The sequence below is a fragment of the Rhinolophus sinicus genome, linkage group LG03, assembly GCF_036562045.2.
Source record: "Rhinolophus sinicus isolate RSC01 linkage group LG03, ASM3656204v1, whole genome shotgun sequence".
Lineage (NCBI taxonomy): Eukaryota > Metazoa > Chordata > Mammalia > Chiroptera > Rhinolophidae > Rhinolophus > Rhinolophus sinicus.
Window position 1 is genome coordinate 101,734,222 of NC_133753.1, and position 27,021 is coordinate 101,761,242.

General features: G+C 49.4%; 2 protein-coding genes across 4 annotated transcripts in view; one reads left to right on the forward strand and one right to left on the reverse strand.

Moving 5' to 3' along the window:
- Positions 1 to 229: 229 nt before the first annotated feature.
- On the reverse strand, positions 230 to 17,957 carry MDH2 (malate dehydrogenase 2). Its single transcript, XM_019717672.2, has 9 exons — positions 17,771 to 17,957; positions 10,914 to 11,082; positions 9,365 to 9,448; positions 8,806 to 8,915; positions 7,288 to 7,413; positions 4,432 to 4,509; positions 3,358 to 3,457; positions 2,859 to 3,010; positions 230 to 1,361 (listed from the first exon to the last, which is right to left on the reverse strand). The coding sequence occupies exons 1-9, from the start codon at positions 17,834 to 17,836 to the stop codon at positions 1,230 to 1,232; spliced, it is 1,017 nt and encodes a 338-aa protein (XP_019573231.1). The 5' UTR covers positions 17,837 to 17,957; the 3' UTR covers positions 230 to 1,229.
- Positions 17,958 to 18,050: 93 nt separating this feature from the next.
- The window catches only part of STYXL1 (serine/threonine/tyrosine interacting like 1), a 56,093-nt gene continuing 47,122 nt past the window's right edge, over positions 18,051 to 27,021 (forward strand). Inside the window, exon 1 of one of the 3 annotated variants that reach the window (XM_019717673.2) lies at positions 18,051 to 18,204. The gene's annotated coding sequence lies outside the window, so the exon portion shown is untranslated. Of the gene's footprint in view, positions 18,205 to 19,137; positions 19,212 to 27,021 lie in introns of those variants that run through there. The other 2 variants (XM_074328412.1, XM_074328413.1) reach the window with 2 other exon arrangements.

Sequence of the window (27,021 nt, forward strand, 5' to 3'; positions counted from 1 at the left end):
ATCTGTCCCTGTACCCCCCAAACACCAGCGATGTGCCTCGGCTATCATGAATGTGCCAGGCCACAGGCCCCCACAGAACTTTTCAGCAGAAACTGCAGAATCATGAGACCTAGTAAAATGGCTTAAAAGCCACGGTGTGTGTGATACAGATTACCAGAACAGATTGCAAAATGGCACATGAAACATTGTCTCAACTTAGGAAATACGCAAAATTAAGAGGACAAATAACCAGTGAGTATTTCCTGCTTTATTTTTTGGCTCCATTTCAGGTTTTAAACAATGAACATTACTCGTTTAAGACAATGACATACTTGATTGTAAAATGTTTTAGATCCACCGGGTGTAGTTCCACCCCCACCTGCCCTGTCACATCAATGGAAGGCTATCACCTGTTGCCAGCAAGTTTTCTCAGACATGGAGTTGTTTCTGTATCACAGGCCATGGCTTCTGGGGAGCAGACAGCACCCAACACTACAGGAAATCAGGTCTCCCTTTAATTCCTCACATTTGTTCTAAGCCCAGCTAGTGCGACAACATCCCTTTCAGGCCACTTTCCGAGGACAGACAGCAGTGTCTTCAGCCTTGCACGGCAGCTGGCATTTCGGCTGTTCCTGCCTGTCGAGCTTTCCTCACAATATTGGCTGTCACTAAGTATTACGGCTCCATTGAGAGAGGAGAAAATTCAGAGGGGGGCAGAGGTCAGCCAAGATAGCTCTAATGCAGAAGGTGGTGCCGTTCGCTTAGCTGGGAAATGCTGCACAGACCCAGGGACAGAGAAGTGGCCTGGCACCCACGTGGGTGGAAGGACTATGAGGAACTGGCCTGAGCTGACCCTTCTTTCAGTTTACACAGCTGAGGGATGCAATGGTGCAGAGTAGGAGTAGTTACTGATAGATATTTCAGATTTTCTTGAAGCTACTGATGAAACTGTCTTGCTTCAGTCTAATATTTAAACATCTGGTTCTGATTCGTGATGAAAGAAACACCAGACACTCTGAAGTCAGTTTTAATGGGGAAGAAAGCACTGTATTTATGGAAGAGACTTTGAAAAAGAAAAATCAAAGCCTACTTTTGGATGCACCAGTAGACTGACCGCAAATGGGGAGGGATGATAACATTGATATACAACTCATCATTAAAGCAAACAGAAATACAAAGGTATCTGAAATGGCTTTACAGTGACGTGATGCCTTAATAAGTTAAGGAAACGGATCGCTCACTAACTGCTCTCATTTCATGTTCTTTACAAACTCCTCTCCTTTCTTGATTGAGGCCTTCAGCTCAGGAATGGCCTCAGCTACCATCTTCTCTTCGAAAGGGGTGATTTTGCCGATGCCTAGGTTCTTCTCGATGCCCTTTTTCTGAAGGAGAGAGGGGAGGCAGTCAAATTTTACAACAAAGTTAGTTTCCACGAATGAGTCTGTTACAGCAAACCCAACCTGTAGCTTCATCACCTCCCCGCAGACTATCTGCCGTGGCTGCCGGGCAGCCTGCTGAGGAGCTGCAAGCGCCCGGAGCTCAGGCCTGGCACAGTCCCAGGCGGGAGCAGGCTGTCGCTACGTGTGCACCCTGGACAATGGCTTCCACACCAACTTTGCTTCCTGATCTGTAAAACGAGTGGACTCTACCTCAGGGGAGACTGTGGACACATGTGGGCAACTCGGCACACCCAGTGCTCAATGACCAGTAGCATTTCATGCTCTCCCTGTCACAGAGCACACGAGTACTTTCGGGTTCTAGTCTCTTTCCCAAGTCGGTAAAGGACTGAAGAAATATTTTAACGTCCACGTGTGTCCACTGTCATTAAGCAGGTAAACATCTGACAGTAGCCACTGTCTCAGCCCCACAGCTGAGCCCTACCTGTGCTGCCCCAGCAGCCTCAGCTGCCAGGCCACGTCCTCGGAAAGCCCTCCCTGACCTGGACGATCAGCCTCGTGTGCTCCTTTCCTCCAGGCCCCACCACACTCTGCACACACCACGCTGAATTTGTGATTGAATTAATGTTTGGTGTCAGTCTCTCTGCTGCAGGGAATCCCTGAGGCCTGGGGTCGCGTCTCATTGATCTTTGAACATCCTAGTTCAAAGGAAGGGCCTCCGGATGGCCCAGCAAGTCACAAAGCTGAGTCCACCACACAGCTGCCTGATTTCAGCAGTGGCGCACACCTAAGGAATGGAATCCTGGGTCTGATGGTTTGTGTGAGTGAGACCTAGGAGTTTCAGCTCACTGAAGATCCGTTATGAGTCCACCAGACCAAAAAAGAGCCTGGCTGAAAGCCAGCAATGCGACTAGATGGGCTCTGTCCCAGACGCCACAGTTGCAAGGGGACAATCTGTAGCACATTCCAAGAGGGAAAACCAGTGAGATGAGGAGCAAGGGACCAGGAACGCCTGAACTGGAAGTGTGACAGCTGTGCGCCATCCCCAGACCTCCTTGGAGGAGAAATTAGGCTGAGCAGGCTCTGAGGTCAGAAGAACAAGTATAAGCTGCAGGGAGACGGCCTGCAGGCTGGTGGGGAAGCCTCTTCTTTCAGAGCTGCCTGTGGGCTGCCTTGAGATGGAACGTGGGTCTCATTAGGAAACACACCCAGGCAGCCACTGATGGCCAGCTGCCAGACCTCTGGGGAATGAAATTCCTGTGCCAGGAGGTTCCAACCCCCCAGTTTGCAGTTTCTCCTGGCTCTTAATTCTGTGATGCGTTTCCACCCTCAAAAACCCAAGCACACACCAGGCAGTGAGATGCAGTTACTGCACAAAGGAACTCTGAATTATGGAACAGATGAATGGGACAGCGCTCCTGAGTCTTAACTAGAGGGAACTCTCCTTCCACAGTCAAGAGGCCCAGCCTCCAGGATACATACCCCCAGCAGCAGTGGTGTGGAGAAATAGGCACAGTCCGTTTCTTGGGACTTCACAAAGGAACATTCGACAACTCCTTCCTTCCCGTTGATTGCATCCACAAGGGAAAAGACAAACCGGGCTCCGGCATATGCCATAGACAGGGTGGCAGAGCCTAGGAGGACACAGGAAGGTGAGCAGGCCAGCACAGAGACTGTAAAATCCAGGTGAGCCTGCCGTGCCCGCTAACTAACGCATCTGTACAACCTCTAGCTTTAGTCGTAGAGAATTTAGGTCAGCGTCGTTCAATTCACAAACCCGAGAATGGCACGGATCAGCTCTGCCATCCTCAAACACCACTCCTCTGAGCTGAGCTTCCCTCTGGCACAGGGCCATCAAGCGAACATACAGGACACTTAGAAAAGGGTTTGCTCCTTGCCAAGGCCCTCGCAGCTTTCGACTCTGAACTCCAGCAGGGCCTCTGCGTCATCGGCCCCCCCGGGGGCTGCCCCGGAAGCCTACCTGCTCCAGCTTTAGCCTTGACCACCTCCGTGCCGGCCTCCTGGATGCGCCCAGTGAGGGCTGTCAGCTGGTCCTGAGGGAAGTCCACCTTGGGGGTGCACTGCAAGCCAAAGGCACAGGGACCCATGAGCAGGTTCTGGCTGTCACCACGCCCGACCCCACCCTGTCCTCACCCCACTCACAGCGGGTCCCCGCACATCACCACTACATGGGAAACCAAGAGCCTTTCTTTAAAGGACAAGTCAACTTTGTGGGGAGGTGGAGTGAGTTCCCTACTCATTTTTAAAGAATTTTTTATATTCTGGACTCATTTTAGACTTAGAGACAAGTCGTAAAAACTACAAAGATTTCCCTCACTGGGCTTACCCTCATGTTAACATCTCACAGGACCACAGCGTAATTATGAAGAATAGAGAACGAGTATCAGTACGTGACTAACTCAACGGCAGACCTCCTTCAAATTTCACCGGTTTCCCCACTACTGTTCCGTTTCTGTTCCCGGTCCTGAGTAGGACCCCGGCAATCAGTTACGCCACCTTAAGTCTATTCTCTAACAGTTCCTTAGGCTTCCCTTCTTCTATTGTGACACTCAAGAGTACTGTTTTGTAGAATGTCTATACATTTGGATTTGTAAGGTGTTTCCTCCAGATTTCTTGTAAGGTTATACATTTCTGGCAAGAATACCACAAATATTTTGTGTTTTTTTCATTATACTCAAGGCGTATGGGGTTGATGTATTTTTAGTGGTGTTTCCTTTGTCTCTACTTTTTAAACAAAGCCCCTTTGCCTGCTCTGACCTCAGCAGGACCTGATTCACGTTTCTAATAGCGGTTTTCACTGTGCGTTGGAGCTGGCCTCTTTGAGCACCTTCTGATACATTCTCCCCACACGGCTGTGGAGCCCCAAAACGCTGGAGCCCCACACCAGTCAAGAACCCCCCAGACAACTGCAGTCATAGCAGGAATCCTTTCAAAGTCCAACAATGGACAGATCCGTGTCAGTCTGTCCTGAGGGCCTCCAGGTGGCGCCTCTTCCAGGAGCTCTGGCAAGGTCACACCCAAGGTCACACCGTACCTGAGAGATCAGGGGGATGATGGTCTTCCCGGCATGGCCACCGATCACAGGTACGTTGACTCGAGCTGGATCCAAACCCTAGTTACCAAAATGTGAAGCTTGATTAGTTTTTAACAAGCTCTTTGATTATAAAACATATCATATCCACCCAACGCACCAATGTACTGGGAAAATCCACAGAACTCAAAACAAAGAAATCAGAGAGACTGATGCAGCCGTGCTCAGACTTGCCCGGCTGCACGCCAGGTCTCATGTCAGTCTGAACACATGCAGCGAGACAGGGACGCGCGCAGCGAGACAGGGACGCGGGCAGCAAGACAGGGACGTGCGCAGCGAGACAGGAATGCGCGCAGTGAGACATGCTGTGCTGTGAGGTCACTGTGAGGCTTTCCCTTTACGATGAGTTCAAAGCTGCCTCCTTGTAAGGACCCCCATCGGTCCCCATCAGTCGGCTATCTTCTCAGAATCAAAGGATGACCGTCCTATTTCCCACAGCTAACGTTATTCCCATGCACAAGCCCAGACTCACGTGCCCTACTTTGTCATCAAGAACAAGTCAAATTCCCTTTCCCTTGTTTCAGAGCAAAATTCAAAACGATTCCAGGAAATCCAGGGGTGAGAAGTCTGACAACTCAAACAGCAATTGGGACAGAAAGACACAAACTGGGAAGGCTCAGAACACGCTGGCTGGCTGGCAGGCTGGCTGAGAGAGGCGGGTTCTTTTGTCACACCGAGCTCCAATGCTCCCGAGAATCTGTGAACCAGTTATTTCCTAACGACAGTTGAAAACAGAATCTGGTGGGAGTTAGGGGCCGGAGGTGAGCAGCCCCAAGTTAGGAACCAGCATGGCCCAGGCAGGAAGGCCTGGCCTTGAGGGGGCAGACACTACAAGACCAGGCAGCTCATACACCAAGGCACCATGCTGGCTGGCATCAGGGACACAGGCATGAACGGACGGAGCCCTGCTTTTGAGAAACTTACTGTCCAACATGAGACAGACACAAAGGGACATCCCAATGCAAGGTGCTCAGAGGGACGCACAGGGAGGCTATGGAAGCTAGGAGAGCATGTCATCAGCAAGGGGGAGGGCTTCCTGGGACAGACTCAACTCCACCTGGGAAGGGACAGAGGACTTCACCAAGGGAAGCACATTCTAGGCAAAGGGAGCGGAAAGAGCAAAGGCCGAGGGGCATGAAGAACGCATAGAACGCATATGACATTGGCAGACTATGAAATGTAAACGAAGACAACCTCTGCGAGCCCAGTGGAAAGGGAAGGCTGCAGGAAAAGGTCCAGACAGCTGAGAGGGCTGAGGGAGGAACCAGACACTGGGAGCTTAAGGGTCAATTTGGATTCTTTAGGAATTTTTCAGAATGTCAGACAGCCTGAGGTAAAGGGCAGTTCCCTCAAATGAAGCTTGTCGAGCTCCGACAGGACCAGGATCCCTCTTTCTCCACCCCAAACAGTAAAGCTAGGCTAAGACAGGACTGTCTAATAGGGCTTTTGGCAAGAATGCAGCAGCCATAGGTGGCTATCAATCCTCTGTAATTTGGCTAGTGCGATGGAGAACATGAATTTCTAATTTGATTTAATTTTCTCTAATTTACTAGCCACATGTAGCTACTGTACTGTGCACGAGTAGGGGCCCAGGGGACATGGTTTGCTCTGCGAGTTGGGAGCACCACAGGTGTCCTAGGGGGAGGAGCCTCAGGAAGCTGGGGGAGGAGCCTCAGGAAGCTAGGGGAGGAGCCTTAGGAAGCTGGGGAAGGAGCCTCAGGAAGCTGGGAGCCCTGCCCTCCCGGCCTGCGCACTTGGCTTCAATGTAATCTCCATAAAGCCTTTCCTGACTCAAAGACAATCACACTCTATACACATTGAATTGAACTGTCACTCAATTGTCTCTTAATTAAAGTCTCTCCACTCCACTCAGCTCCTAAGGCGTGAGGCCATGTTTTGTAGATCTTGGTGACCCCCACACCTAGAACCAAACCCGGGGAACACGCCACAGTATGAATTAAAGTGGGGCCTTGGCAACAGTTCAGAAGCAGATCTGTCTGGTGCACAGTGGAGCACAATAAAGGTCAGTGGTCCTGTGTGTGCACTTCTCACTGAGCTGTTCCATGACAATGTTCCCTACTTTAGAGACACCCCTCATCTCAAAAGTCAGAAAAAAAAACATGGTCTGAAGCTCAAGAAGGATACTCTTGGGGCCAAAGTGGTTCTGCTGGATCGACAACAGAGAAGGTTAGACAGTGAGTTGTGAAAGGCACGGGGGACTCCAACTTGGCACTGGTGCCAAACCCAGCTCAGGCCAAGCCTGGCAGTTCATCTGAGCAGCCTATGATGCAGCAGGCAACTGGCAAGGTCAGAACGGTCTGCAGGAAGCTACCTATTACAGGTAGCCCAAAAAGGGGTCAGAACTACAGCCCAGGGACAGTTCTGGTATCTTAGGATTTGGGGAACGTCCCCAAATTCTTCATGTTTATTGATTTTATCACTCTGTCTAATGATTAGCAGGCAAATCCTGTTAGTACTAGTTTTCAGAGGCAACGAACTTGGAGAGCACAACTCACCCCAGCCAGTGAGAAACCCAGGCAAAGCCTGAACCCTTGAGGAACCAGGGAGAAGAGCGTGAGCTGGGTCAAGACTGCAGCTGGCTGGTGTAAACCTGCAGGGGCTGCTGCTTCGAGTCCCCAAGAAAATGCGAGAGCTACTTCCCACCAAGGGGACAAGCTATTAAAAACATTTAAAACTCCCAGTTACAAGTGACCTGTAAGCAGCCTGGTGTCTTCTATGCCCCAAAACAAGCCAAGGATGGACAGAGAAGTTCAGAAAGACAGTCGATACAGCTCTTACCTTCAGCTGTGCAACAAAAGCGTTGGCTCTGACCACATCCAGGGTTGTCACGCCAAAGATTTTATTGGGGTTGTAGACTCCGTGTTTCTTGAACACCTCCGAGGTGATTGGGATGGTGGAGTTAACCTAAAAAATCCAAGAGACAGGCATAATTGGCCCTGCATCCAGAGAGCAAAGCCGTGTAGCAAAAGGACAATCTTTTTGCCAGACCACCGACAAGTCCAAAGTACCAAATTAAAATGTCCTGACAACTCTGTTTATAGGCAAGTGAGGCTTGGTGATGGAACACGTCATAGTGAGTGGACTTCCTATTACATAGAGTGCTTCTTGCCCTTTCCACAAGAACTGCAGGAGGCACTCTTCCCCTTGGCGGCCTCTGAGCCCGTAGTTCAAATATGCAAATGACCCTTCAACTAGCAACTGAAAAATGTGACGATGGCTCCACAGGGCACCTTCAGCTCCAGCTGGGACTTATACCTGAATGGCCATTCCTAAAAAAGACAGCCAGCACAGGGCTAGAAGCTCAGATGGCGCAGGGTCAAGTCCGGCTCTGTCATCCTGGGCAATCCTGGGCAAGCCAGGTCAACTCCCAGGATGGTCTCTATCTGTCAGTGGGGGAGACAACTACCTCATGAGGTTGTTGTGAAGAGTCCATGACTTACTAAATGACAAGCGCTTACCACTTCACCTCATGGTTCATAGAAACAATAGATACACATAAGGCACTAGTTAGTTAGCTCCCCGACAAAAGCAGCAACTGCTTCCTACTTCTGACCAACGGGCCCTGAGGAAGGGTGAGCGGGTGGGCAAGACGGGAGCCTGTTCTTTGAGGCCCCTGGCACCAGCTCTGGGCCTTTATCAACGGGCACGTTCCTTAGTCAACATCACGGAGTGTTCCAAGGTCACTCCGATCCTCCTCAGACTCAGAGACCAGAATCCAGATTCAACCGGGAGGCAGGATGGAAGAGGGCTGCTGTTAAGTGCATGCAACCCAAGAACCTGCCAGGCGGGCGTGGGAAGCGCAGCTGTCTTCTCAGACAGGATACAGCACTCAGGAGTTTCTGAGCTGAAGAATAAGCTCCCAGCAAACGCCAGTGAGCAGGGCCTGGGTGGTTGTGTACGAGGTGAGTGTGCACGTTTGAGGAGAAAGGGAATGATGCGGAACCAGAACTGCAAACCCTGAGGAAAATACAGTAAAAGGAGTTCAGAGGCTACCACAAGCATGGCGGAAAGGAGCCTTAAGAATGGACTTATTTTCCAGGGGGACAAACTAAGATTCAGAGAGGGGACGTGATGTGCCCAAAGGCACATAGTTAGTTGATGGAAAAACCTCTTAAAACTCAGTCCATGCCAGAAGGAATCCTTAGGAAATAAACTTAAGGACTTCTTGTTCGTTCATCCAACGTGCCGTTTCAGTGTGTCGGTCTCATTCTTCTCCCTACAAGTCAGCACATCAGCACTTTGGCTAATGGTGAGCTTTCCTAGAATAGCAACAGCCTACCTGCCAGCGGCACTCACCGGATTTGAAATGATGCAGATCATGGCCTCAGGGCAGTGCTGGGCACAGGCGGCAGTCAGGGTGGCCACAATTGTGGCGTTGGTATTGAACAGGTCATCCCGTGTCATGCCTGAGAACGATCCGATTCAGAGTTCACAAAGCACAGGACCAATTTCCAAGTTCCAAACATGCGTGTTAGTTGTTACAGGAAATTCAAACATAAGTGAGACAGGGTCCCCATTTCAAGTTAATGTATCTTGAAGGGAAAACAGTCCAGTGTGACTAGGGCCAAAATAGAGGTCTGTGGGGTGGAGCACGGGCACGGGAATCAGGGAGCGTGATGTGTGAGGAGGGTCATCAAAGATCAGGAACAAGTCTCAGGGTGGAGACGCGTGGCATTCCTGGGGGCAAGGGGCGATGATGACACACAGGGAGCCCTTGATCTTTATCCCACAGGCAATGGGGAGCTTTGGGAATTTATTCTGCAGCAGAAAGATCTGACTAGATCCATTTTTCATGGAAAACCACTTCCTCATCTGACTTGCAGGGAAATGCTAGGCAAGGCTTTCAAACACACACCTGGTTTTCTCGGGACTCCAGCTGGAATAACCACCAAGTCACAACCTTTCAGGCAGTCTGGCAATTGCTCAGGTCCAAGGTAGCCTAGAAAACACACTCATGAGAGCCATGTCGCAATGTCTGACCTGGAGGGGCTAGCACACTTACGGGGTCAGAACCCGGGAAGAATGGCCACCTGCGTCCAATGCCAACCACAGGCCTCAAGAAAGGCTGGAAGGCCCGCCTGTGCTGTGGTTCCTTTCCTTGAGGACACCACCCTGTGAGTCTGACAGTTCTGGTTGCACGAAGGCTCCCCTTTTACTCTGCTTTCCTCCAGGTTCCATTTGCCCAGGCCCTGGATTCAGGACGGAGCAACCCTCCAGGTTTCCGCAAAACCAGACCAAGGTGGCTGCTTGTCTTTATCTGATTTGCGGGCACCTGGAAGTCCTTGTGGGCTCGTGGTTAGAAGAACTGCTTAATCCGTCACAGTCGTCCTAACAAAAGTTCCGTCTCAGGGTCAGATCGGAACGGCCACAAAAGAAAAGCCCTGCGCTGATAAACAAGGACTCTAAGTATTAGTACCTGCTTTGTTTACTCCTATCACCCGAGGGAAAAAAGGTCCGTTTTGAAGATTCCAGGGAAATGTGCCCCAGGGACCAAAATCTGCTTTGATTTTGACTAACCTTTTTCTTATTGCAGGAGCTTTCAGAAACTCCAATACACAACCCAAAAGAACACGAGCGCATCGATTCAGAGGGACCGGGGAGGCACATAAACAGGCCGGGCAGTCAGCCTCCTGCCTGTTTAACCTTCCTGGACAGCAGTTTGGTACTTTATAGTGAAAGCTTTCAAATAGTCATACCTACTAATGCTGCTTTGAGGACTCTAAGAAACAAGATAAAAGATAAGGATGTTTCTCACAGCTGTTACACATTTCAATTTACAGTAGAGCAAAGCAGGGAAGAGCCCAATGGGCAACAGCATGGGTATTAATAACAAATAAGAGACACATTATAGTGTATCTTTAAAAATGATTTCACCAAGAACTTGGTGACATGGACCAATGTCGCAAGGATGTGAGGGTAAAATAAGCAGGATGTATAATTATATGTAATTATGAGTTACTTCTTGGATAACACACCTACGTTTCCCTAGTAGGAAGGCAGATTTCCCTATGGTGGCTGTGCTTTGGAGAAGCTGGCAAAGGTAACCGGATGGAGGGTTGGCCATGACACTGGAAGGCTACCTGCAGCGACAAGGAACAGCATTTCTTACTGCCCTGAGTCCCTGCAGGAGAAGTCCCCTCCCCATCACATTACTTTTGAAGCTAGAAAACATTTAGAATGGGAAGATTAGACCACCTTTGCTTTTCTGAAAGACACTGCTATTTAAAATTTTATAGACTCAAGTCCAAAAAGGTGTCATCATTTATAAAATTTACTTCTAAACTGAACACGGAAAGCCCAAGTCTCTGAACATTTAGTTTCATCTAAGACTCTTACTCTAAACTTGGCTCCTGGTCTACTGGGGAGAAGAGATGTAAGTTCTCCAGGGCCAGCGTGCCCAGTACCTTTCACCGTTGCTCTGGTCTCGATGTGACTCAGATCTGCGGCCACTCCGGGTGTATGAGCAAGATCGTAGAGAGTCAGGCGGCTCACCAAAGGGCTGTTCTTCAGGAGAAGCGAAAGGGGCTGCCCAATTCCTCCAGAAGCCCCGAGCACGGCTACTTTAGCATTGTTCTAAAAAGAGGCACAGAAGAAAGGACTCTTAAGATGGAATCAGCACTAGAAGGATTCACATTAAAAGGATCTCCCTGCAGTATTGTACTGGTCTCCTACTGCACAGGTGCCAAAGGAAGACACAATCCTATTTCTACCAGTCCAAAGGTCCAGTTTCCTTCTGAAATTTAGAGGCTTGTCTCAGGAAAATGGGGGAGAACTCATGTCTACAGGGGCTGTGAGAGGGTCATACTTCAAACATCCTCTGAAAGATGAGTAAGCTTTACTCATTCAGGTAGCGGGATTGCTCACAGCAGCCTTACCTTCCATCTGCAGCTTTAAAAACAATAAACAAACATTTACTACTGAGCATCCACCAAGGGGCTAGTCATTGCACTGGGACTGTTGGCATGAAGAAGACCCCGCTGGCTCGGAGGGGACCAGTAATAAGATGTGGAGAAGAGCTAAGTACTGTGTGCAGGAAGGGTGGAGAGTAGGGTGGCACTCAGCTGGGATGAGGGATCAGGGAAGATTCCATCCAGGCAGCACAATCTCAGCTGGAGCCTGAGGCGGGATGTGTATGTTGAAAAGGCTCCTTCTCTACCAGATAACTCAGATCTGCAGCCTCAGACCCTACACCCCACACCAGTCCTCACACTTTGGTGTACACGTGTACAGGAGCATCTGCTAAGCTATAGAAAGGCCACAGGGGGTCAGGCTCCTTGGAGTAGGATCTGGCTGAGGACTCTGTGTTTCTACCACGTTCCCCAGGTGGTTCCGACACGGGCCAAAGTTTGAGCATCACTACTGCTCCACACCCAGCTGAGCGGGCCCTGGGCACGGCAGCTGGGAGCAGTGTAAAAGGGGATAGTTTCGTGGGGATCTAAAGAGACTAGACTGCCTCGTTAACATCTAAAAGGCCAGAACTAAAAGCATCTGTATCACTTTATTGGGCAACTTACTGGAACTAAAGTCAAGAAACCTGACTTTCAACAACCATTTCAGAGCTAAGTGGATCAAACAACTGGTTCCATTCTTTTTTTTTTTTTAATTTTTATTTTTTTAGACTCCCATTCATTTTTTTAATACAGCTTCATTGAGATGTTACTTCCCATACAATTTACTCATTTAAAATGTACAATCCAATGGTTTTAGTATATTCAGAGTTGCACAACCATCACCCTATAAAGAAACCCCTTACCCACTAGCTTAAGTCCCATTTCCCCACAACCCCTGGCGAATAACAACCTATTTTCCGTCTCTATGGACCTGCCTATTCTGGCATTTTACATGAATGGCATCACGCAGCACGTGGCCTTAGTGTGGGCTTCTTTCATTCAGCACAATGTTTTCATCCGGGGTGTCAGTCCCCGTTTCTTTTTACAGCTGGAGATTCACCGCGTGGAGAGACCACATTTTGCTTGGCCACCTACCACGTGATGGACAAAGGGTTGTTTCCACCTGTCGGCTATTATGACAAGTGCTGCTATGAACATGCGCGTACGAGTTTGTATGTAGACATGTTTTTAATTCTCTTGGGTATATAACCGAGGAGTGGAACGGATGAGTCACGTGGCAACTCCAGGTTCAACCTTTAGAGAAACTGCCAGACTGTTTTCCAAAGTAGCTGCTATCCACCACAACTCAACAGGCACCAACTTCCTACCTGCACGTGCCGACGAACTTGCTGGCATTAGTGAGATGTGCAAACTGAAAGGCGTGCAAATCGAATCAATAGCGCCTAGCGTGACAAGGTCATACAGGCAGACAGAAGGAAGAGCAGTAGCACAAATTGGGGCGGGGTGGGGGCGATGACTTGTTAAAGGCGGCTTAGCAGGATGAGGAGTTTAACAGGTGGGTGTGTGGGGAGGAGACATGGAGTGCGGCCCATTCAGGGGAAGCAGTCCCAAGAGTTCTTTGCGGTGTGAGCACCGCTGGATGCATGCGGAGGAAAGAAGGTAGGGACACGCACAGCGAATCTGGTCCTTGCAGGCAACGGGGAGCCCCTGAAGGGCCTCAAAAGCTGGGGAGAACATGACAAGATGTGTGTTTAGGAAGACATGAGGCAGAGTGGAAGGTGGACCGGGAATATACAATGCAGGCAGGGGGACTAAGCACGAGTCTAAGCACGATTGCGGGTGGGATGCAGGCAGCAGCAAGGATGGGTAGGTAATGAGTGATCTGAGGAACAGGAGCAACAGATTTCAGTCATCCCGCCCCTTCTTCATCCATCCAAATGGTGAGAAGAGGGAGGAACCTGGGGTGACAACTTTCTGCCTTGTGCCAACAGCACTGCCTTTAAGCAACAGAGGTGTCGCGTCCCCCCGCGCAACACAGGCAGTGAGGAAACGAGAAGGGGCGGCTTTGGGTTAAGTTTTTAAGAAAGAAACAAACAGAGACTTAATGCAGTTAAATCTCTCCGAAGGCCAGCCGTCTCAGTCTCAGAGGACTGGAGCCCAGAATAAGGCCGACTGGAGGTTTTTATTGATAGATATACAAATACAAGAAAGTAACATTGTTTCTTACACGGTCTGTGAGACTCATACATTATAGCAGAAAAATGCTTATTCCAATCACCCTTTGTCTGTCAACAGCCGAAGCACAAGGTCCCATGAAGTCTTACCTAAGGTATGTACCTTCTCAGGGTCAAGTCTCTCATATTGTAACAGCTCCGTTGAGATAAGTGGAGAGAACTGATCTTTGTTGCCCTCATGACTTCTCTCACAAACAGGTGCCAGGGAAAAGCAAGAGACGGCAACAGCTTTCCCAGGCAGGGGGAAGAGGAGGCAAGGCACCTTCCCATATTTTTCTAAGGCATCACGTCGGGGGTCTCCACTTGGTTCCGCCTGACTTGGGTTGTATCTCCCATGAGATATCTTACCTGTCTTTGGCTGCAAACCATCTTTTGGTGACCAGATAGACATAAGGTGTAAACATAAGGATAGAACAGAGTCCCAGAAAGGCACAGTCTCACAGACTCTTCTTTCCTTAAGGAAAGACACGGGGGACAGTTGGCTAGGCTGTTGTGTGACTACACAGAGGGAACTGAGGAGGGGGGTAAAGGGTTGGGAAGAAAGGAGAATGAATTGTTCTGCATGTTGAGTTTGTGCCCCTTGAGACATCGAGACGCACACATGTGCCCAGTAGGTCCTTGGACAAAGGGCTTGATCTGGATGCAGGTCGGTGTCTGCACTGGGATTAATGGAAGCCGCGGACATGGAGAAGGCACCAAAGGGCACAGAGTGAGAACAGTACTGGGGACAGAACCCTATGGACACTAGCATTTAAGGGGTGGAGGGAGGAGTCTGGGAAGGAGGAACTGGCACTTATGGCCACCCACACCCCGGACGTTTTCACAACCAATTCAACGACTGCTCCTTGGTGGCCATTCCTATGAAGGCCAGAACTTAGCATACAGCAATACCTCACCTGAAACGCAAGTCATGCAACCACCTCATTTACTAGGAACACTGGAAACAAAATGGTACCAGCTGGCCCATTTATCCGGGTCTGCTCTGTGACAGGCAGAGCTTAGTCTTTCCTCATTGAATTCTCACAACTCCATTAGTAATATTAACAGACCAACGTCCCACACGAGGAACTGAAGCAGAGAGGCTGTAATATAGCCAGGCTCACAAAGTTACCAGGTGATGAGACGGGGATACAAGCCAAACATAGCTGATGCGAACCCTGCATATGGGCTCTTGGGAAAAAAGTCTTAGAGAAAACAGATCTATTCTAAGTCCTACCCTACAGCTCACTCCCATTATATACAAAAGGCATCCTTCACCTCTCGGTCTCACTCAAGGCCTAACCAAAACTCCAGCCGATTGCAGTGATGTCGTTTCTAAACTGAACTCACAAACGAGAAGGGGAGCTTATCCCTGGCAGGCAGGAAGTTAGGGGACAAACTGAGAAAACAGCCGACATAAGAACTCAAAGCACCTTGTGCGGCGATCTAGGGCAGCTGTCTACACTGGGTCCTTACACTCCGTATGCTGCACACTGTACTTTACCGCAATCGTGGTAGGAATAACAGGATTCTGCTGTCACAAACCCAAACCAAACAAACCCCAAACCAAAACAACTCCACACAGTGCAATCTACTTAAGGAGTGAAACCTTTAAAAGCATTTGAAAAAAAAAATATTTTTTTTCAGTTGGTGGTTTAAAGGTGACTTCACAGAAAACGGGCCCGGCCAACCCAGAACCTGAGGTCTGGCCATCTTACCCACTTCCAGATCTTCAATTATCAGTCCCATATCTTGTCTCTAATCCTAGGGACTCCCAAATTCCAATTCCACATTCCCAGTTCTGTTAGGCATTCCACTGGTCCCACAAACCCAACTGTCTAAATAAATTTATCCCCTCTACCCCTCCCATCCCTTTTCCCTAATGGCACCTGTGTTCCCCCAAATGCAAACCTTTGGAACCAACCCAGTTAGGACACAAAGGACTCGGCCTCTCAAACAGCTTCCTATGATCTAACTCAGGTCCTCAGCACTACCTCCAACCCGTCCTTCATAAAGTTCAAAGTTTTAGTTATTTCCTTGTTCAAAAAGCATCAGATGGACTCGGAATCTCAGATTCCTATCTAACTTACGTCCTCAGCACCACTTCTAACCTGTTCTTCATAAAGTTCAAAGTTTTAGTCATTCCCTTGCTCAAAAAGCTCCTGAAGTTCCTCATGGCCAGATGACTCATGCTGGCTGCCAAGGCTGACCAGGGCAGGGCGATGGTTCCAACGTAGGAAGCATAAGCCAATTCCATGTTTGTATCCACTGGGATACAAAATGAAAATATCAAAGTTTGTGTTTTTATTTTTATCTAACTGATAATTAAACCCTACCAAGAAACACTGATGTGATGCCCTCACGAGGGTCCTTAAGCCAATCAGTCCCACGATACACACAAGATGAACACAACACCGGGAGGGAGGTGACCTCACTCCCTTGCTTTCAGTGTGCTGAGGTGATGTTATTTGCATATTACAAAATTTCATCAATTTAGTTAATATGTATAAAAACACAGCCTCACAAAGGGGTGAGTGAGAACCATTGGTATTGCAGAGGTTATGTCATGATCTCTTTGTAAAAAGAGCCGTCGCCAAACTTGCTGACCTTTAGCAGGTTGAGGAGTGGTTGTCAACAGTAGTAACTGCTTAGCAACTGTTTCAAAAATGGACAGAGTCACACTTCCTTCATTCACGTTCACTTTTTAAAGTCTGCTGGGTTTTTGTGGTTTTTTTTTGGTACATTTTGTTTTTAAATTTCTATTTGTTGTGTCATAACATATACATTAGTACATATCAGTGGAAATTTATTGAGGTTGCATGCTCAACACATTGTTTACTGTTAAGGATACGGGATCCAAAGTCTCTAGATGAATGTACCATTTGGCTCAAGCTCATCTTTCTGACATACTGCCTTCTTAACATCTTTAATTGTATGTGTACAGGCGTTTTAGTCAACATATCTAAAACCCAGCTCCTGATGTCCTTCGCCTGCTCAGTAGTCCCTTCCTCCCAGCAAACTCCAAAGCTCTGGCATCCTGCATGCTCCTCTTTCTCTCCATTCCCCTTACCAAATCATCTGTCAGCAAATCCCGCTGCCTTACCTTTGGTCAGTTCCCTCCCCACACTCCTCAGCATCAATCTTCATCCGCCTGTCTTAAGTTTACTCATTCTTGGCTGATGTCAAGTGTCCCTTCTCACTCATCTTGGTATCCCCTGCAACACCCAGTCCAGCTCTTGGCAAGCATGGATACTCAATGTACTTATTTGTATATTTATTTTTCAAGTTAACTAAATGCACAGGAAAGTGATCTGAAAGACAGATGCTAAATAAGAAATGTGGAGTCTCTTTTAATAATCACCTCCCGTTTGGGTGTGGCAATGTAGGCATCTCCTAGGTTCTCTAATTTTGGTTGTATTCGAATCACCTGGGGTACTTGGTAAAATTACAGAGGTCCAGGTCTTACCCTCTCCTTCATGGGTAAGGCCGCCAGTCTTTGCTTTCAGGTGATTCTGAAACACACCCCAGTTTGTGAAGAAGCACTGTCCTAAAAGAAACAACTAAAAATAGCTTAGGCTTTAGTAGTCCCAGGCCAACCAATGTACTGTTACAACACCTGGGGGCAGGCCCAGTCCACCTACGGCATAAAGAAACCTTTAAAAAAGGTCCTTCGGAGGAAGCAAAGTCTTCAGGTTCACAGAGGGAAGGACTGGTGATCCCAAAGCCCCTGACAATGGTCAGGAGAGCCCAATTTTAAACACCTGGCCAAATAACTAATGTTGGACTAGCTCTCTCGGTACCATGCCTGTCTGCACAATGGAGTTAATAATTACAAATTATCTGTATGGATACTGCAAGAAGAACGATATTAGTCAAAGTACTATAGAAAGTTGCATAAAAACATAAATTACTTCCGGCCCTAGGACCCTGGCTTCTCAACCTCGGAATGCAGGCCCTCTGGGGGACACCGGGAGAAGAGGTGGGGGACGAGAACCGCACCAGTTCTGGAGCTGGGCTACCTCCCCCTCTCTCTCCTAGGCTTTCTCTCCCGCACTTCCCGCCCGGTAGCAGGGCCAGCCCAGGGCGCCCCAGCCGCCGGCCCCTACCCGGCGGCCATGCGGTGCAGGCTGGCCTCCCGGGTCAGGGCTGCTCGCGAGCCAGGAACGCAAGCCTCAGTCAGCCCTTCGTCGGACCTACCTGGGCCGAGGTGCTGAAGCTGCGGCGGAGAGCGGCGCCGGTAGGCCGGGCGAGGACGGAGAGCATGGCTGGGGCGGGCGGGGCGCGAACCAGCAAGCCAAGAAGCAGGCGGCAGACAAGTGACTCCAACGACCTCCACACTGCAAAGCGCCTCTTGGCTCCGCTCCGCCTGGCCTACCAAGAGTGGCCCGGCTTCCGGCCCCGCCCACTTCCAGATCTCGCGGTATCACGGCCACTTCCGGGCTGTCGCGCAGGAAGGCGGAGGGACGCTCCTAGCTCTGTTGGCGCGCGTTCTGGGACTGGGTCCTAACGCGCGTCCGATTCCTTGCGGTCGGTCGGGGAGACGCGGTCGGAGTGGGAGGGAGAGTCCGCACCCGAAAGGTGGAAGAGGACGGACTTTAGGCTGGAAGAGCCTTAGAGGAGTCATTTTCCAGGTGGGGCCCCAGACAGAGGTTCTGACAGGGAGACCCGCCAGGGTCGCGCAGCAGTCCCGGCTGACTGGGTGCGGTCCGAGCCCCCAACCTCCGCCAAACCCACTCCTCCTGCCTCTGGAAGGCGAGAGGGGCCTCCGAGCTCTGGAAAGCCTGGAAAGGAAAAGGGGGAGGAGGAGGAGAGGTTGAGCGCTCCGGGGGCGGGGTGGGAGGATGGGGCGATGGGGCGTCTCTAATCGGCCCCTGCCGTGCACCCGGCTGCTCACACACACGTGCGGCCCATCCACCTGTGCCGTCGCCCCTCGAGGTGCACAGGACCTTCCGTTCCGGTTTAGAAAAGCTTTAGAGACATCACCACCGAGAGTGGCTGACACCGAGCACCGATAGCTCTAGGCACTGTTCTACGAACTTCACAGGACAGCAGCCCTGTGTTAACGGAGGAGGAAACAGATCTAAGTCACCCAGTCCCTACCCCTCAGGTCTGCTTAGCACCGTTGTGAACACGGACACTTTGATTCTGCTTTAGGACGAAGGAACTGTGGCCGAGCGTAAGGGGTTTTATTCAGAGTTTACCCAGAAAAAGTGACGATATGGTTCTTGCTCACAAGGAGTTGATAATTTAAATTTATAAATTAAATTTAAGCTTCACCCCGCCACACACTGTTTTCTGGGCACACAGAGAATCCTTGCCCTCAAAAAGTTCAGAGTCAGGTGGGGCGGATAGATGTGTTGCAGGTCATCGTCTAGAGCTGGGAATGCACAAACCCTGTGGGGGGTGGGGAAGCTCTATGACTAAGTTTGCTTGGCAACAGTGGTGAGGGTGAAAAGAACAGCATGAGTGCTAAAGCCAGGGAGTCCTCCGTGACTGGCTTAACTATTCCCTCCCTCCCTTTCACTTGATTGTTGAACTACTAAGACGTGCTAGCCCACTGTTGGAGCTGGGTATTCAACTGTGAACAAATCCACACATTTTTTTGCCTTCAAGATGCTCGGAGTCTAGTGGGAGAGAGGTAAATTGCAAGCAGCATGATGAGGATAGCACTAGGAGAATTATGAGGTGCCGTGGGAACACTGCGGAGGTGCATCTAACCCAGATTTGGGGTGTAGGTGGGGGCCATGTGAGAGAGGACCTCGGAGGATGAAACGTCTGAGCTGAGCCTGAGCTGAGCCGTACAGCAGGAGTAGGAGTCATTCAATGGGACCAGTCAACTCTGAAGGAGAGAGGGAGAGATCCTGGCCTGGGCATCGGAGTTCTCAAAGGAAGGGGGCTAGGAGCTGGGCCTTTAACAGTGGAAAGTGTTGAGATGAGAAAGAGGGAGAAAAGAGCCCAAGGAAAAGCCTGGAGGTAGGAAAGCCTAGGCCTATATTCAGGGGACAGTGAACCGATGCAGTAGGACCTTGGTTTTCGAACGTCCCTGTTGATGAACATTTCAGTTTACCAACGCCATAAACCCGGAAGTAAATGCTTCGTTTTTGAATACGACTCGGAAGTCGAACATGTCATGCGGCTTCCTCTGAGTGCAAGATCCTGAGGCCTAGCTGTTGGCTGTTTTTGACATTTCAGAACTTGAACGGTCTTCCAGAACGGATTACGTTAGAAAACCGAGGTACCGCTGTAATTTCTGATGGAATGGGGCCATGAGGACGCGCAATGCTCTGTCTCTTACCACTGACTGTTCTCTGGTTAATTATTTACCCTCTATCTCACCACTAGAAGTTGGAGCATCTTGGGGTCAGCTGTGTCTTTCATCTCTGTGTCTTTATTGTCCAGCACTGGCCAGGCTGAGAGTGGGTCTTTGAATTAGGGGAGTTGAATGGTTTTAGATAAGGTTGGGAAAACCTGATTGTGCAAGACTTCCGAACATTTGCTGAGAAGTGCATATTTTATTCCTTAGAAAACAAGTGTGTATCAAAGGCTTTTATGTCACCACCAGAAGGGTGTTTGAAGATTAGACTGACCTGGGCATGCTAAGGATTCCAAGGGAAAAATGTAGAGAGCAGGGAGATTGCTTAGGCCATTATCTTATGAGATGACGAAGATCTGAGTGATGCTGGTGGTCATAGGAATGGAGAGGGTGGGGCCAGAGGGAGCCATCTCAAGGGAAGGATTAAGAGTTTATGCCCATCCGAATTGAAGAAATGAATGAAAGTGATGTGGACAATCAGTCTGAGAGAGAGAAGTACAGAAACGGAATTCGGGGTTTGTGTGGAAGGAGAGCTGGGTGGAGAACAAAATAAAGAGCTCCATTTTAGATGGGCTGGATTGGAAGTGATGGTGAGTTGTCTACATACGAGGTACGACAATTAAGTTCGCGAACTTGTTGCAACAATGTTGCTCGCCCTTTTTGATATCACAGGGATTATTCATTATGAATTTGTAGCAACTGGACAAACAGTTAACCAAAGTGACTATTTGGAAGTGCTGAAAAGGCTGCATGAAAAAGATGAAAATGACCTGAACTTTTCACCAACAATTCATGGCTCTTGCATCACAACAATGCACCAACCAGCTCACAGGGCACTGTCTGTGAGGGAGTTTTTAGCCAGTAAACAAATAACTGTATTGGAACACTCTTCTTACTCACCTGATCTGGCCTCCAATGACTTCTTTCTTTACCTGAAGATAAAGGAAATATTGAAAGGAAGACATTTTGATGACATTCAGGACATCAAGCGTAATTCGAGAACAGCTCTGATGGCCATTCCGGAAAAAAAGAGTTCCAAAATTGCTTTGAAGAGTGGACTAGGCACTGGCATCATTGCATAGCTTCCCAAGGGGAGTACTTCGAAGGTGACCGTAGTGATACTCAGCAATGAGGTTTGTAGCACTTTTTCTAGGATGAGTTCATGAATTTAATTGTCCGACTTCATAGAACTATGAGTGGACAGATGGGGAGTTATTCCCTAGAAGAAATGAGGGATTGAAACTCAGGAGAGAGGCTAGGGCTAAAGTCACCCCTACAGAGGAGAGATTTGGGGCCCTGAGAGAAGGTAGCATCACAGGTTCTCAGGCTCACTCCACATCTGGGGCTTGATTCCCTCCCCATCCCTGTCAAACTGGCCCTGTCAGCGTCTCCACAACAAACTCACTACTTCCCAGGCCATCCCTAACAACTTGACAGCAAAGCCGTCCTCACATTCAGCTCCTATCTGCTACCCTTTGAATCCCAATATTGTAACAGTCTTAACAGCGGCTGTACCAAGCATTGGCTCTGTGCCAGGTGCTGTGCTGTTTTGTAACTTACACTGAACGTGCTGGGCGGCATTCAGGAAGCCTAGTGCCGTCATAAAACAGCTTTATGTCTTCATCCCCGCTCTTTCTTGAAATCTTTGCTTGCCCTTGGATTATATCTAGTCGCCAGGACAGACTTATGAAATAGCCTAAATGTCCAGTTCACATTAATAGTCAAAGCTCTGAACTTAATTTGAAGTGAAAGCAACTCCCCTTCTCTAGCTGCCACTAGGCTCCCACCTCTAGAGAGGAGAGTGGTTGACTTTCCATTTCTTCATCTTCCTTCTTCACCCGTCTCCCACCCCCACCTCACAGACAGGCTTCAGACCCATCAGTGTTGGTGGAGGAGGGTTGTCAGAGTAGACATGGCGCAGGAAAGGTCCCTTTTGTCATCTGACATTAGTAGTCTCTGAGCTTGATGAGAGTTTAGCTGACTTCTTTCCTCCATGCAGTGCTTTTGTGGGTCTCTCTTACCTGCGGTTCCCTTGCTTTACCTAGGTGGTTACGCTTGTCTTGCAGCTTTCAGTTGCTCCTACAGCCCCTGGTTTCTGGAATCCCCCACTACCTATGATTGGTGCTTTGTCCCTCCAGGTGGCCCTGTTGGGCCAAGTCCCTTTGAGATGGCTTCTAGATGGCCCTGTCTCCTGCCTGGCTCAGATCTGGTCTATAGGAAACACACATCTTTTGCCTCAAGAAACTCTGGGGGTGCAGGCAGTTCAAATGCAACTGCGTCTCCTTGCTTAGTTAACAGCTGTCCAACCTCAGACTTTTCCAGGCAAAGGCCTAGAACCAGTTTCTGTGCCCGCACAGGCTTCAGAGGGCACTAGGCAAGCTATTTTAGGGGTTTTCTTTCTGGTTTCATGAATTGTTTCAAGAAAGCTGAGACTTGTGAATGTCTGCAAAAAGAGAGAAGGATGTTAATGGTGGGAGCTTTGAGATGCTGAAAGGGGCCTCCGGGGAGAGGGGGAGGAGGAAGGATTGGGTGGGAGAGGATGAAGTCAGAGGAAGCTTATCCCTCTGACTCTGGGAGAAAGCTAAAAGGGCAGCCTGGGGGCAGCTAGCGGGGAAGGGCCGTCCAGACCCAGTGGCCTTAACCTTCCCAGGTAGGAATTTAAAAATGAGAAGTAGCTTCATGGGGACCCAAGGGTGGCTGAGGAGGTTTGGGTAGGAGCTGTAGGCCTTGGGGAAGTGCTGGGCAAATGAGGAATGATGCCAAAGGGGTCAGCGGGCAGCTGTGGGGCCACGCTGAAGTTCTGTAGTGAACACTCTGTGCCCCAGTCCACATGGTGTCCCGTTCCCAGATCCCACACCCAGGTCATTGGCGTACAGGTAGGGCTACGCACACAAACTCGAGCCATACACCTGCGTATTCACAGCCTCGAACACGTAAACACATGGATCTGCAGGAGAGTTATTTGAATTACTTATGACCATATAGTTCACATGCAATAGAGTATACAGGTCCTAAGTGTTCAGTTGGTTAGTTTTGACAATTTACACCCTTGTAACCTCCATCGTAAACAAGCCATGGAACATTTTTATTCCAGAAAGTTTCCTTATGCTCCTTTCATCAGTCCCCCAAGACAGCTACTTTCTGGTAGACGAATCTATCACCACAGATTCATTTTGTCTGTTCTTCATTGTATATTTTTATAAACAATATACAAATACATTGACACTCTCCTGGCCCCACCCCCACACATACACAAGACACACACATGCACATATCCTGAATGTTTTGAACTATTAGATTTTTGCTACTAGGTACATATATGCCAACCTACCTTCTCCCGAAAATTGTACCTCAAGTGAAATATTTTAAATCTTTCCTTTCAGGTCCTTGGAGCTAAAACAAAGAATTAGACCTTGCACGGGGTATAGGAAAATGGAACATATATTTTAAAACAGAACCATGTTTACATACATAGCTTGAACTTTTAGCTGTGGCCCATTCCTGCTGGAAGTGAAAAGGCTGTGGCTGTCCCAGCTACGCTCCAGCAGCACAGGTGGGAACGGTGGGCTGGCCAGAGCAGAGGCAGCAGGAAGCTGCGGGCAAAGGGCCCTCAGGAGCTGAGGCCCCGCTGGTGGCAGATCTGAGTCGGGAGCAGAGCCTACATTCCCCAGGCCAGCCAGAGGTCAGGGAAGTGAGGGCAAAGCTGAGTCCAGAGCCTGGTCAGGGCTGAGGGCCCATGTCAGAGGAGCGGAAGGTGCGGCTCAGCCCAGAGAAGTGAGTGCTGGAGGCAGAGTTGGAGGAGATGAGACCAGCAGGGCCGCAGCCTCAGGAGACTGTTGCCGTCCACCAGCCCCTCCCTCTCACAGCTGACTTGCTGCATGGGTAGGCCTGCCAACCTCACACGACCACTGGGTACCTCAGGGTGTGCAGTGGGCCTAGGTTTGGAAACGTGGAAGTAAAGGCAAGATGGAAGGCAAGGGGTCGGGATGTGAGCATCTGGGTCTAGGCCTCAGGCCCGTACCTGCTGCTTCTGAAATACAGAGATACTAGTGATCACTAACAAGGGGACCTGGTGCCCCTCTGAACTGAGAGATTTCAGGACCAGGCAGATCTGGGGTACTGTGGCTGGCACTGTGACCTCTAGCTTTGTTAAGGTTCAGGCCACACAGGAGGTGTCAGGCGGGGATCGAGGAAAGACTACCAGATCCCTTAGGGTGCTGACCCTCAGGCAGCGCCCCCTGCCCCAATCGCATATAAACTTGGCCAGATCCTGCTCTGGTCTTTGGCCTGAGGCTCTTTGAATGGTGCTTTCTGTCTATTGGACTAGTAGCCATCACAGCCTCCTGGATGAAGTGGAAAAGAGAGAGAGAGGATGGGAGTAAAGGAACTTCTGTTCCCTAAGCTCCTGCTCTATGCCAGGCCCGTGCTGGGCAATGTATATCGGATATCTCAGTGTAACATTCCTACAGCCTTGCCAGTGTGTATCCCTGTCTCAGTATGCAGGTGAGGGCATTGATACCTGTCACTGTATTTAATCCTTGGTCATCCTTAGTTTCCCACAGAGAACCGGGGCTAATGGGGGTGGCTGTGGACCCCGACTCATATCTGTGTAGTCCTCTGGTCCCTTCTCAGCCTGAGCCAAGAGCCCAAGGTGACATCCATGGTTTGCCCTCTCCAGGAGAATTAAACAATGTCTCTTCTCCAGAAGCAAATGCCCGTCAACTGTATCCACCCAGACTGACTGGGGATGAGCATTAGACCAAGCTCTCAGGGTCCTGCACCTGCTGTGAGGAGCCTGCGGTCAGGCCTAGCCTCTGACAGTGACACCGTCTGTCAGAATGGAAGGCCCCAGGTGTGGTCAGGCACAGAAGAAGGGCTGTGTCCAGCTGGTTTCCCCCTTAGTCTCAGGCTATGGCAGCCCCTTCCCAATTGGCTGCTTTCCTCAAATGTAGACCTGTGTGCTCCTTGGCGCTGAGCTCGCCAGACCAACTGCGGGACCATTCTGGGCTGACTGGGAGAGACAGCCACACACAAGTCCTCTGGTTGAAAGTTCAGGTCATCACAGGGAGAGTGTGTAACATCCTACTGGTGGGTGTCTGGTGTATAGGGACACGGCCGGTGCTGGTCCCCTGCTCTCCTGACAGATAAGTGGGTGGCTTTGCTTGCCACTCAGAAAGCTGTGAGGATTTTCCAGATGGGCCGATTAATCAGAAATTTGGTCTCTCTCACACCATCAAACCAGATCCTCAGAAGGGGCTCGTTCTGACCTCCCTTGCCACCTGCCTCCCCATCAACCCTGCAGGAACTATGCACTAAACACCCTAAAAGTCTCTCAAGAAGAGCCATATATGCTGTGCTGAAAGAGTCCGAAGGGCAATGTCTTAAACTTGCCATTTTGACTCCACTGTTTCAAACAGGTCACCAAAAACCAAGACCTTGTAGAAATAATCAATACAAATGAAACAGTGGCAGAAACCATACTCAGTAAAATCTGATACAATAACAATAAATCTGATTGAGGAATCAAATCTTTATTGTAAAATTCACATGGAAAAAAGACTTGATCTTGGGAAAAATAATCTTGGCTAAACAAAATTGAAAATGAAAAAACTTGGAATTGGTTAACTGAAATATAGAAAATCAATTGGCTTAATGGAATTCATTACGGAAAATACTTTGGGCAAAAACTCATCCATAGTTTCATGGTTTTATGTATAAGTTCAATATCAAAATTTTCTTAGGGCCCCAGTGGTGGAGCCAAGAACATCTGAAACCCAACCGAGTTCGGAGTGCTGACTAGTCACCCAAAAGGCTCGTGGTGGCCCTGATCTCAGCTCACAGGGCTGCGTCATCTCCCAGAACCCTGCTGTGAGCTACAGGGACTGCTGTCATCCTTCCTGCACTTTACCAGCACGTGAGGGGCGGTTCTTACCTGACCTTTTGCAAAGGAGAGAAGTCTGAGGAGGTGATGCCTGGGGCTGGCTTTTAACCTGTGTGCCCAGAGACAATCTCTCAGCTAGTGAACGAAGAGATGGCGGTTGTCATGGGGGAACGGAGGCGGGAGCTTGAGAATGGGCTCTGAGTGACAGACCAGCTTTTAGGTTGGCTTAACGAAGTTGTGGGACTCGACCCAAAGCCCATCCTCTCTCCCCTGCATTCACCACCTCCAAAACGGGCTTTCGGAGGCAGAGGCCCTGACGGGGGTGAGAGAGGGGAGGTGCTTAGGACGGATCTGCATGTGGCATCTACGTATGGCATCAGGTCGAGATGGCCCCGTTGGTGAAGGCAGGAATGGTGACTGTTCATTCAACACATGCTTATTGGGCTCTACTCTACCCCAGATCCCGGGCACTGGGTGAGGACACAGCAGTGAACACGAAGGGCAAAGTCCCTGCCCTTATAAACCAGACACCCCAGTGGGAGGAGCCTGACATAAAGCCAGGAGACAAAAGAGCATGATAAATGTCAGGTAATGGCAAGGGAGGTGAAGACAAAGAGACTCGTATTTTGAAGAAGATCACCCTGACTACCATGTGAAGATTAAACTGTAGGGAGAAAGCAAGAAGCACGAAGTCCAGCCTGAAGTGTTACATCCGCAGGAGAGAGATGATAGTGTTAGGTTGGGGCAAAAGTAATTGCAGTTAAAAAAATTACAAAAACTGCAATTACTTTTGCACCAACCTAATACCTTGGTTTCGGATGTTAGCCCTGGAGATGGAGAGAAGTGGGTGGATTTGGCGCATATGTAGGTATTCGCGCTAATAGATTGGAAGTGAGGGGCCAAGGGAAATGGGTTAGGGAGGTGGCCTTGTGTAACTAGATGGTAATGGTGCTGTTTACTGGGACCGAGAAGACAAAAGATAAACAGGTATTGGAAGCGTGTGCATGTGTGAATTACAAATTGTATATTGGCCATGTCATATCTGAGGTGCCCAACAGGCATCCGAGTGGAGTGTGGAGCTTAGTGGAGAGGTCAAGTAGGAGCTGCGCTTTGGGACGCTGGTGTACAAGGGGCCAGCTAGACGCACTCACCTATGCTAGATCTTAGAGTGGTCGTTCTCAACGAGCGGGGACTCTGCCCGCTTCTTCCAGGGGACACTTGGCAGCATCAGGAAACATTTTTGATTGTTATAAC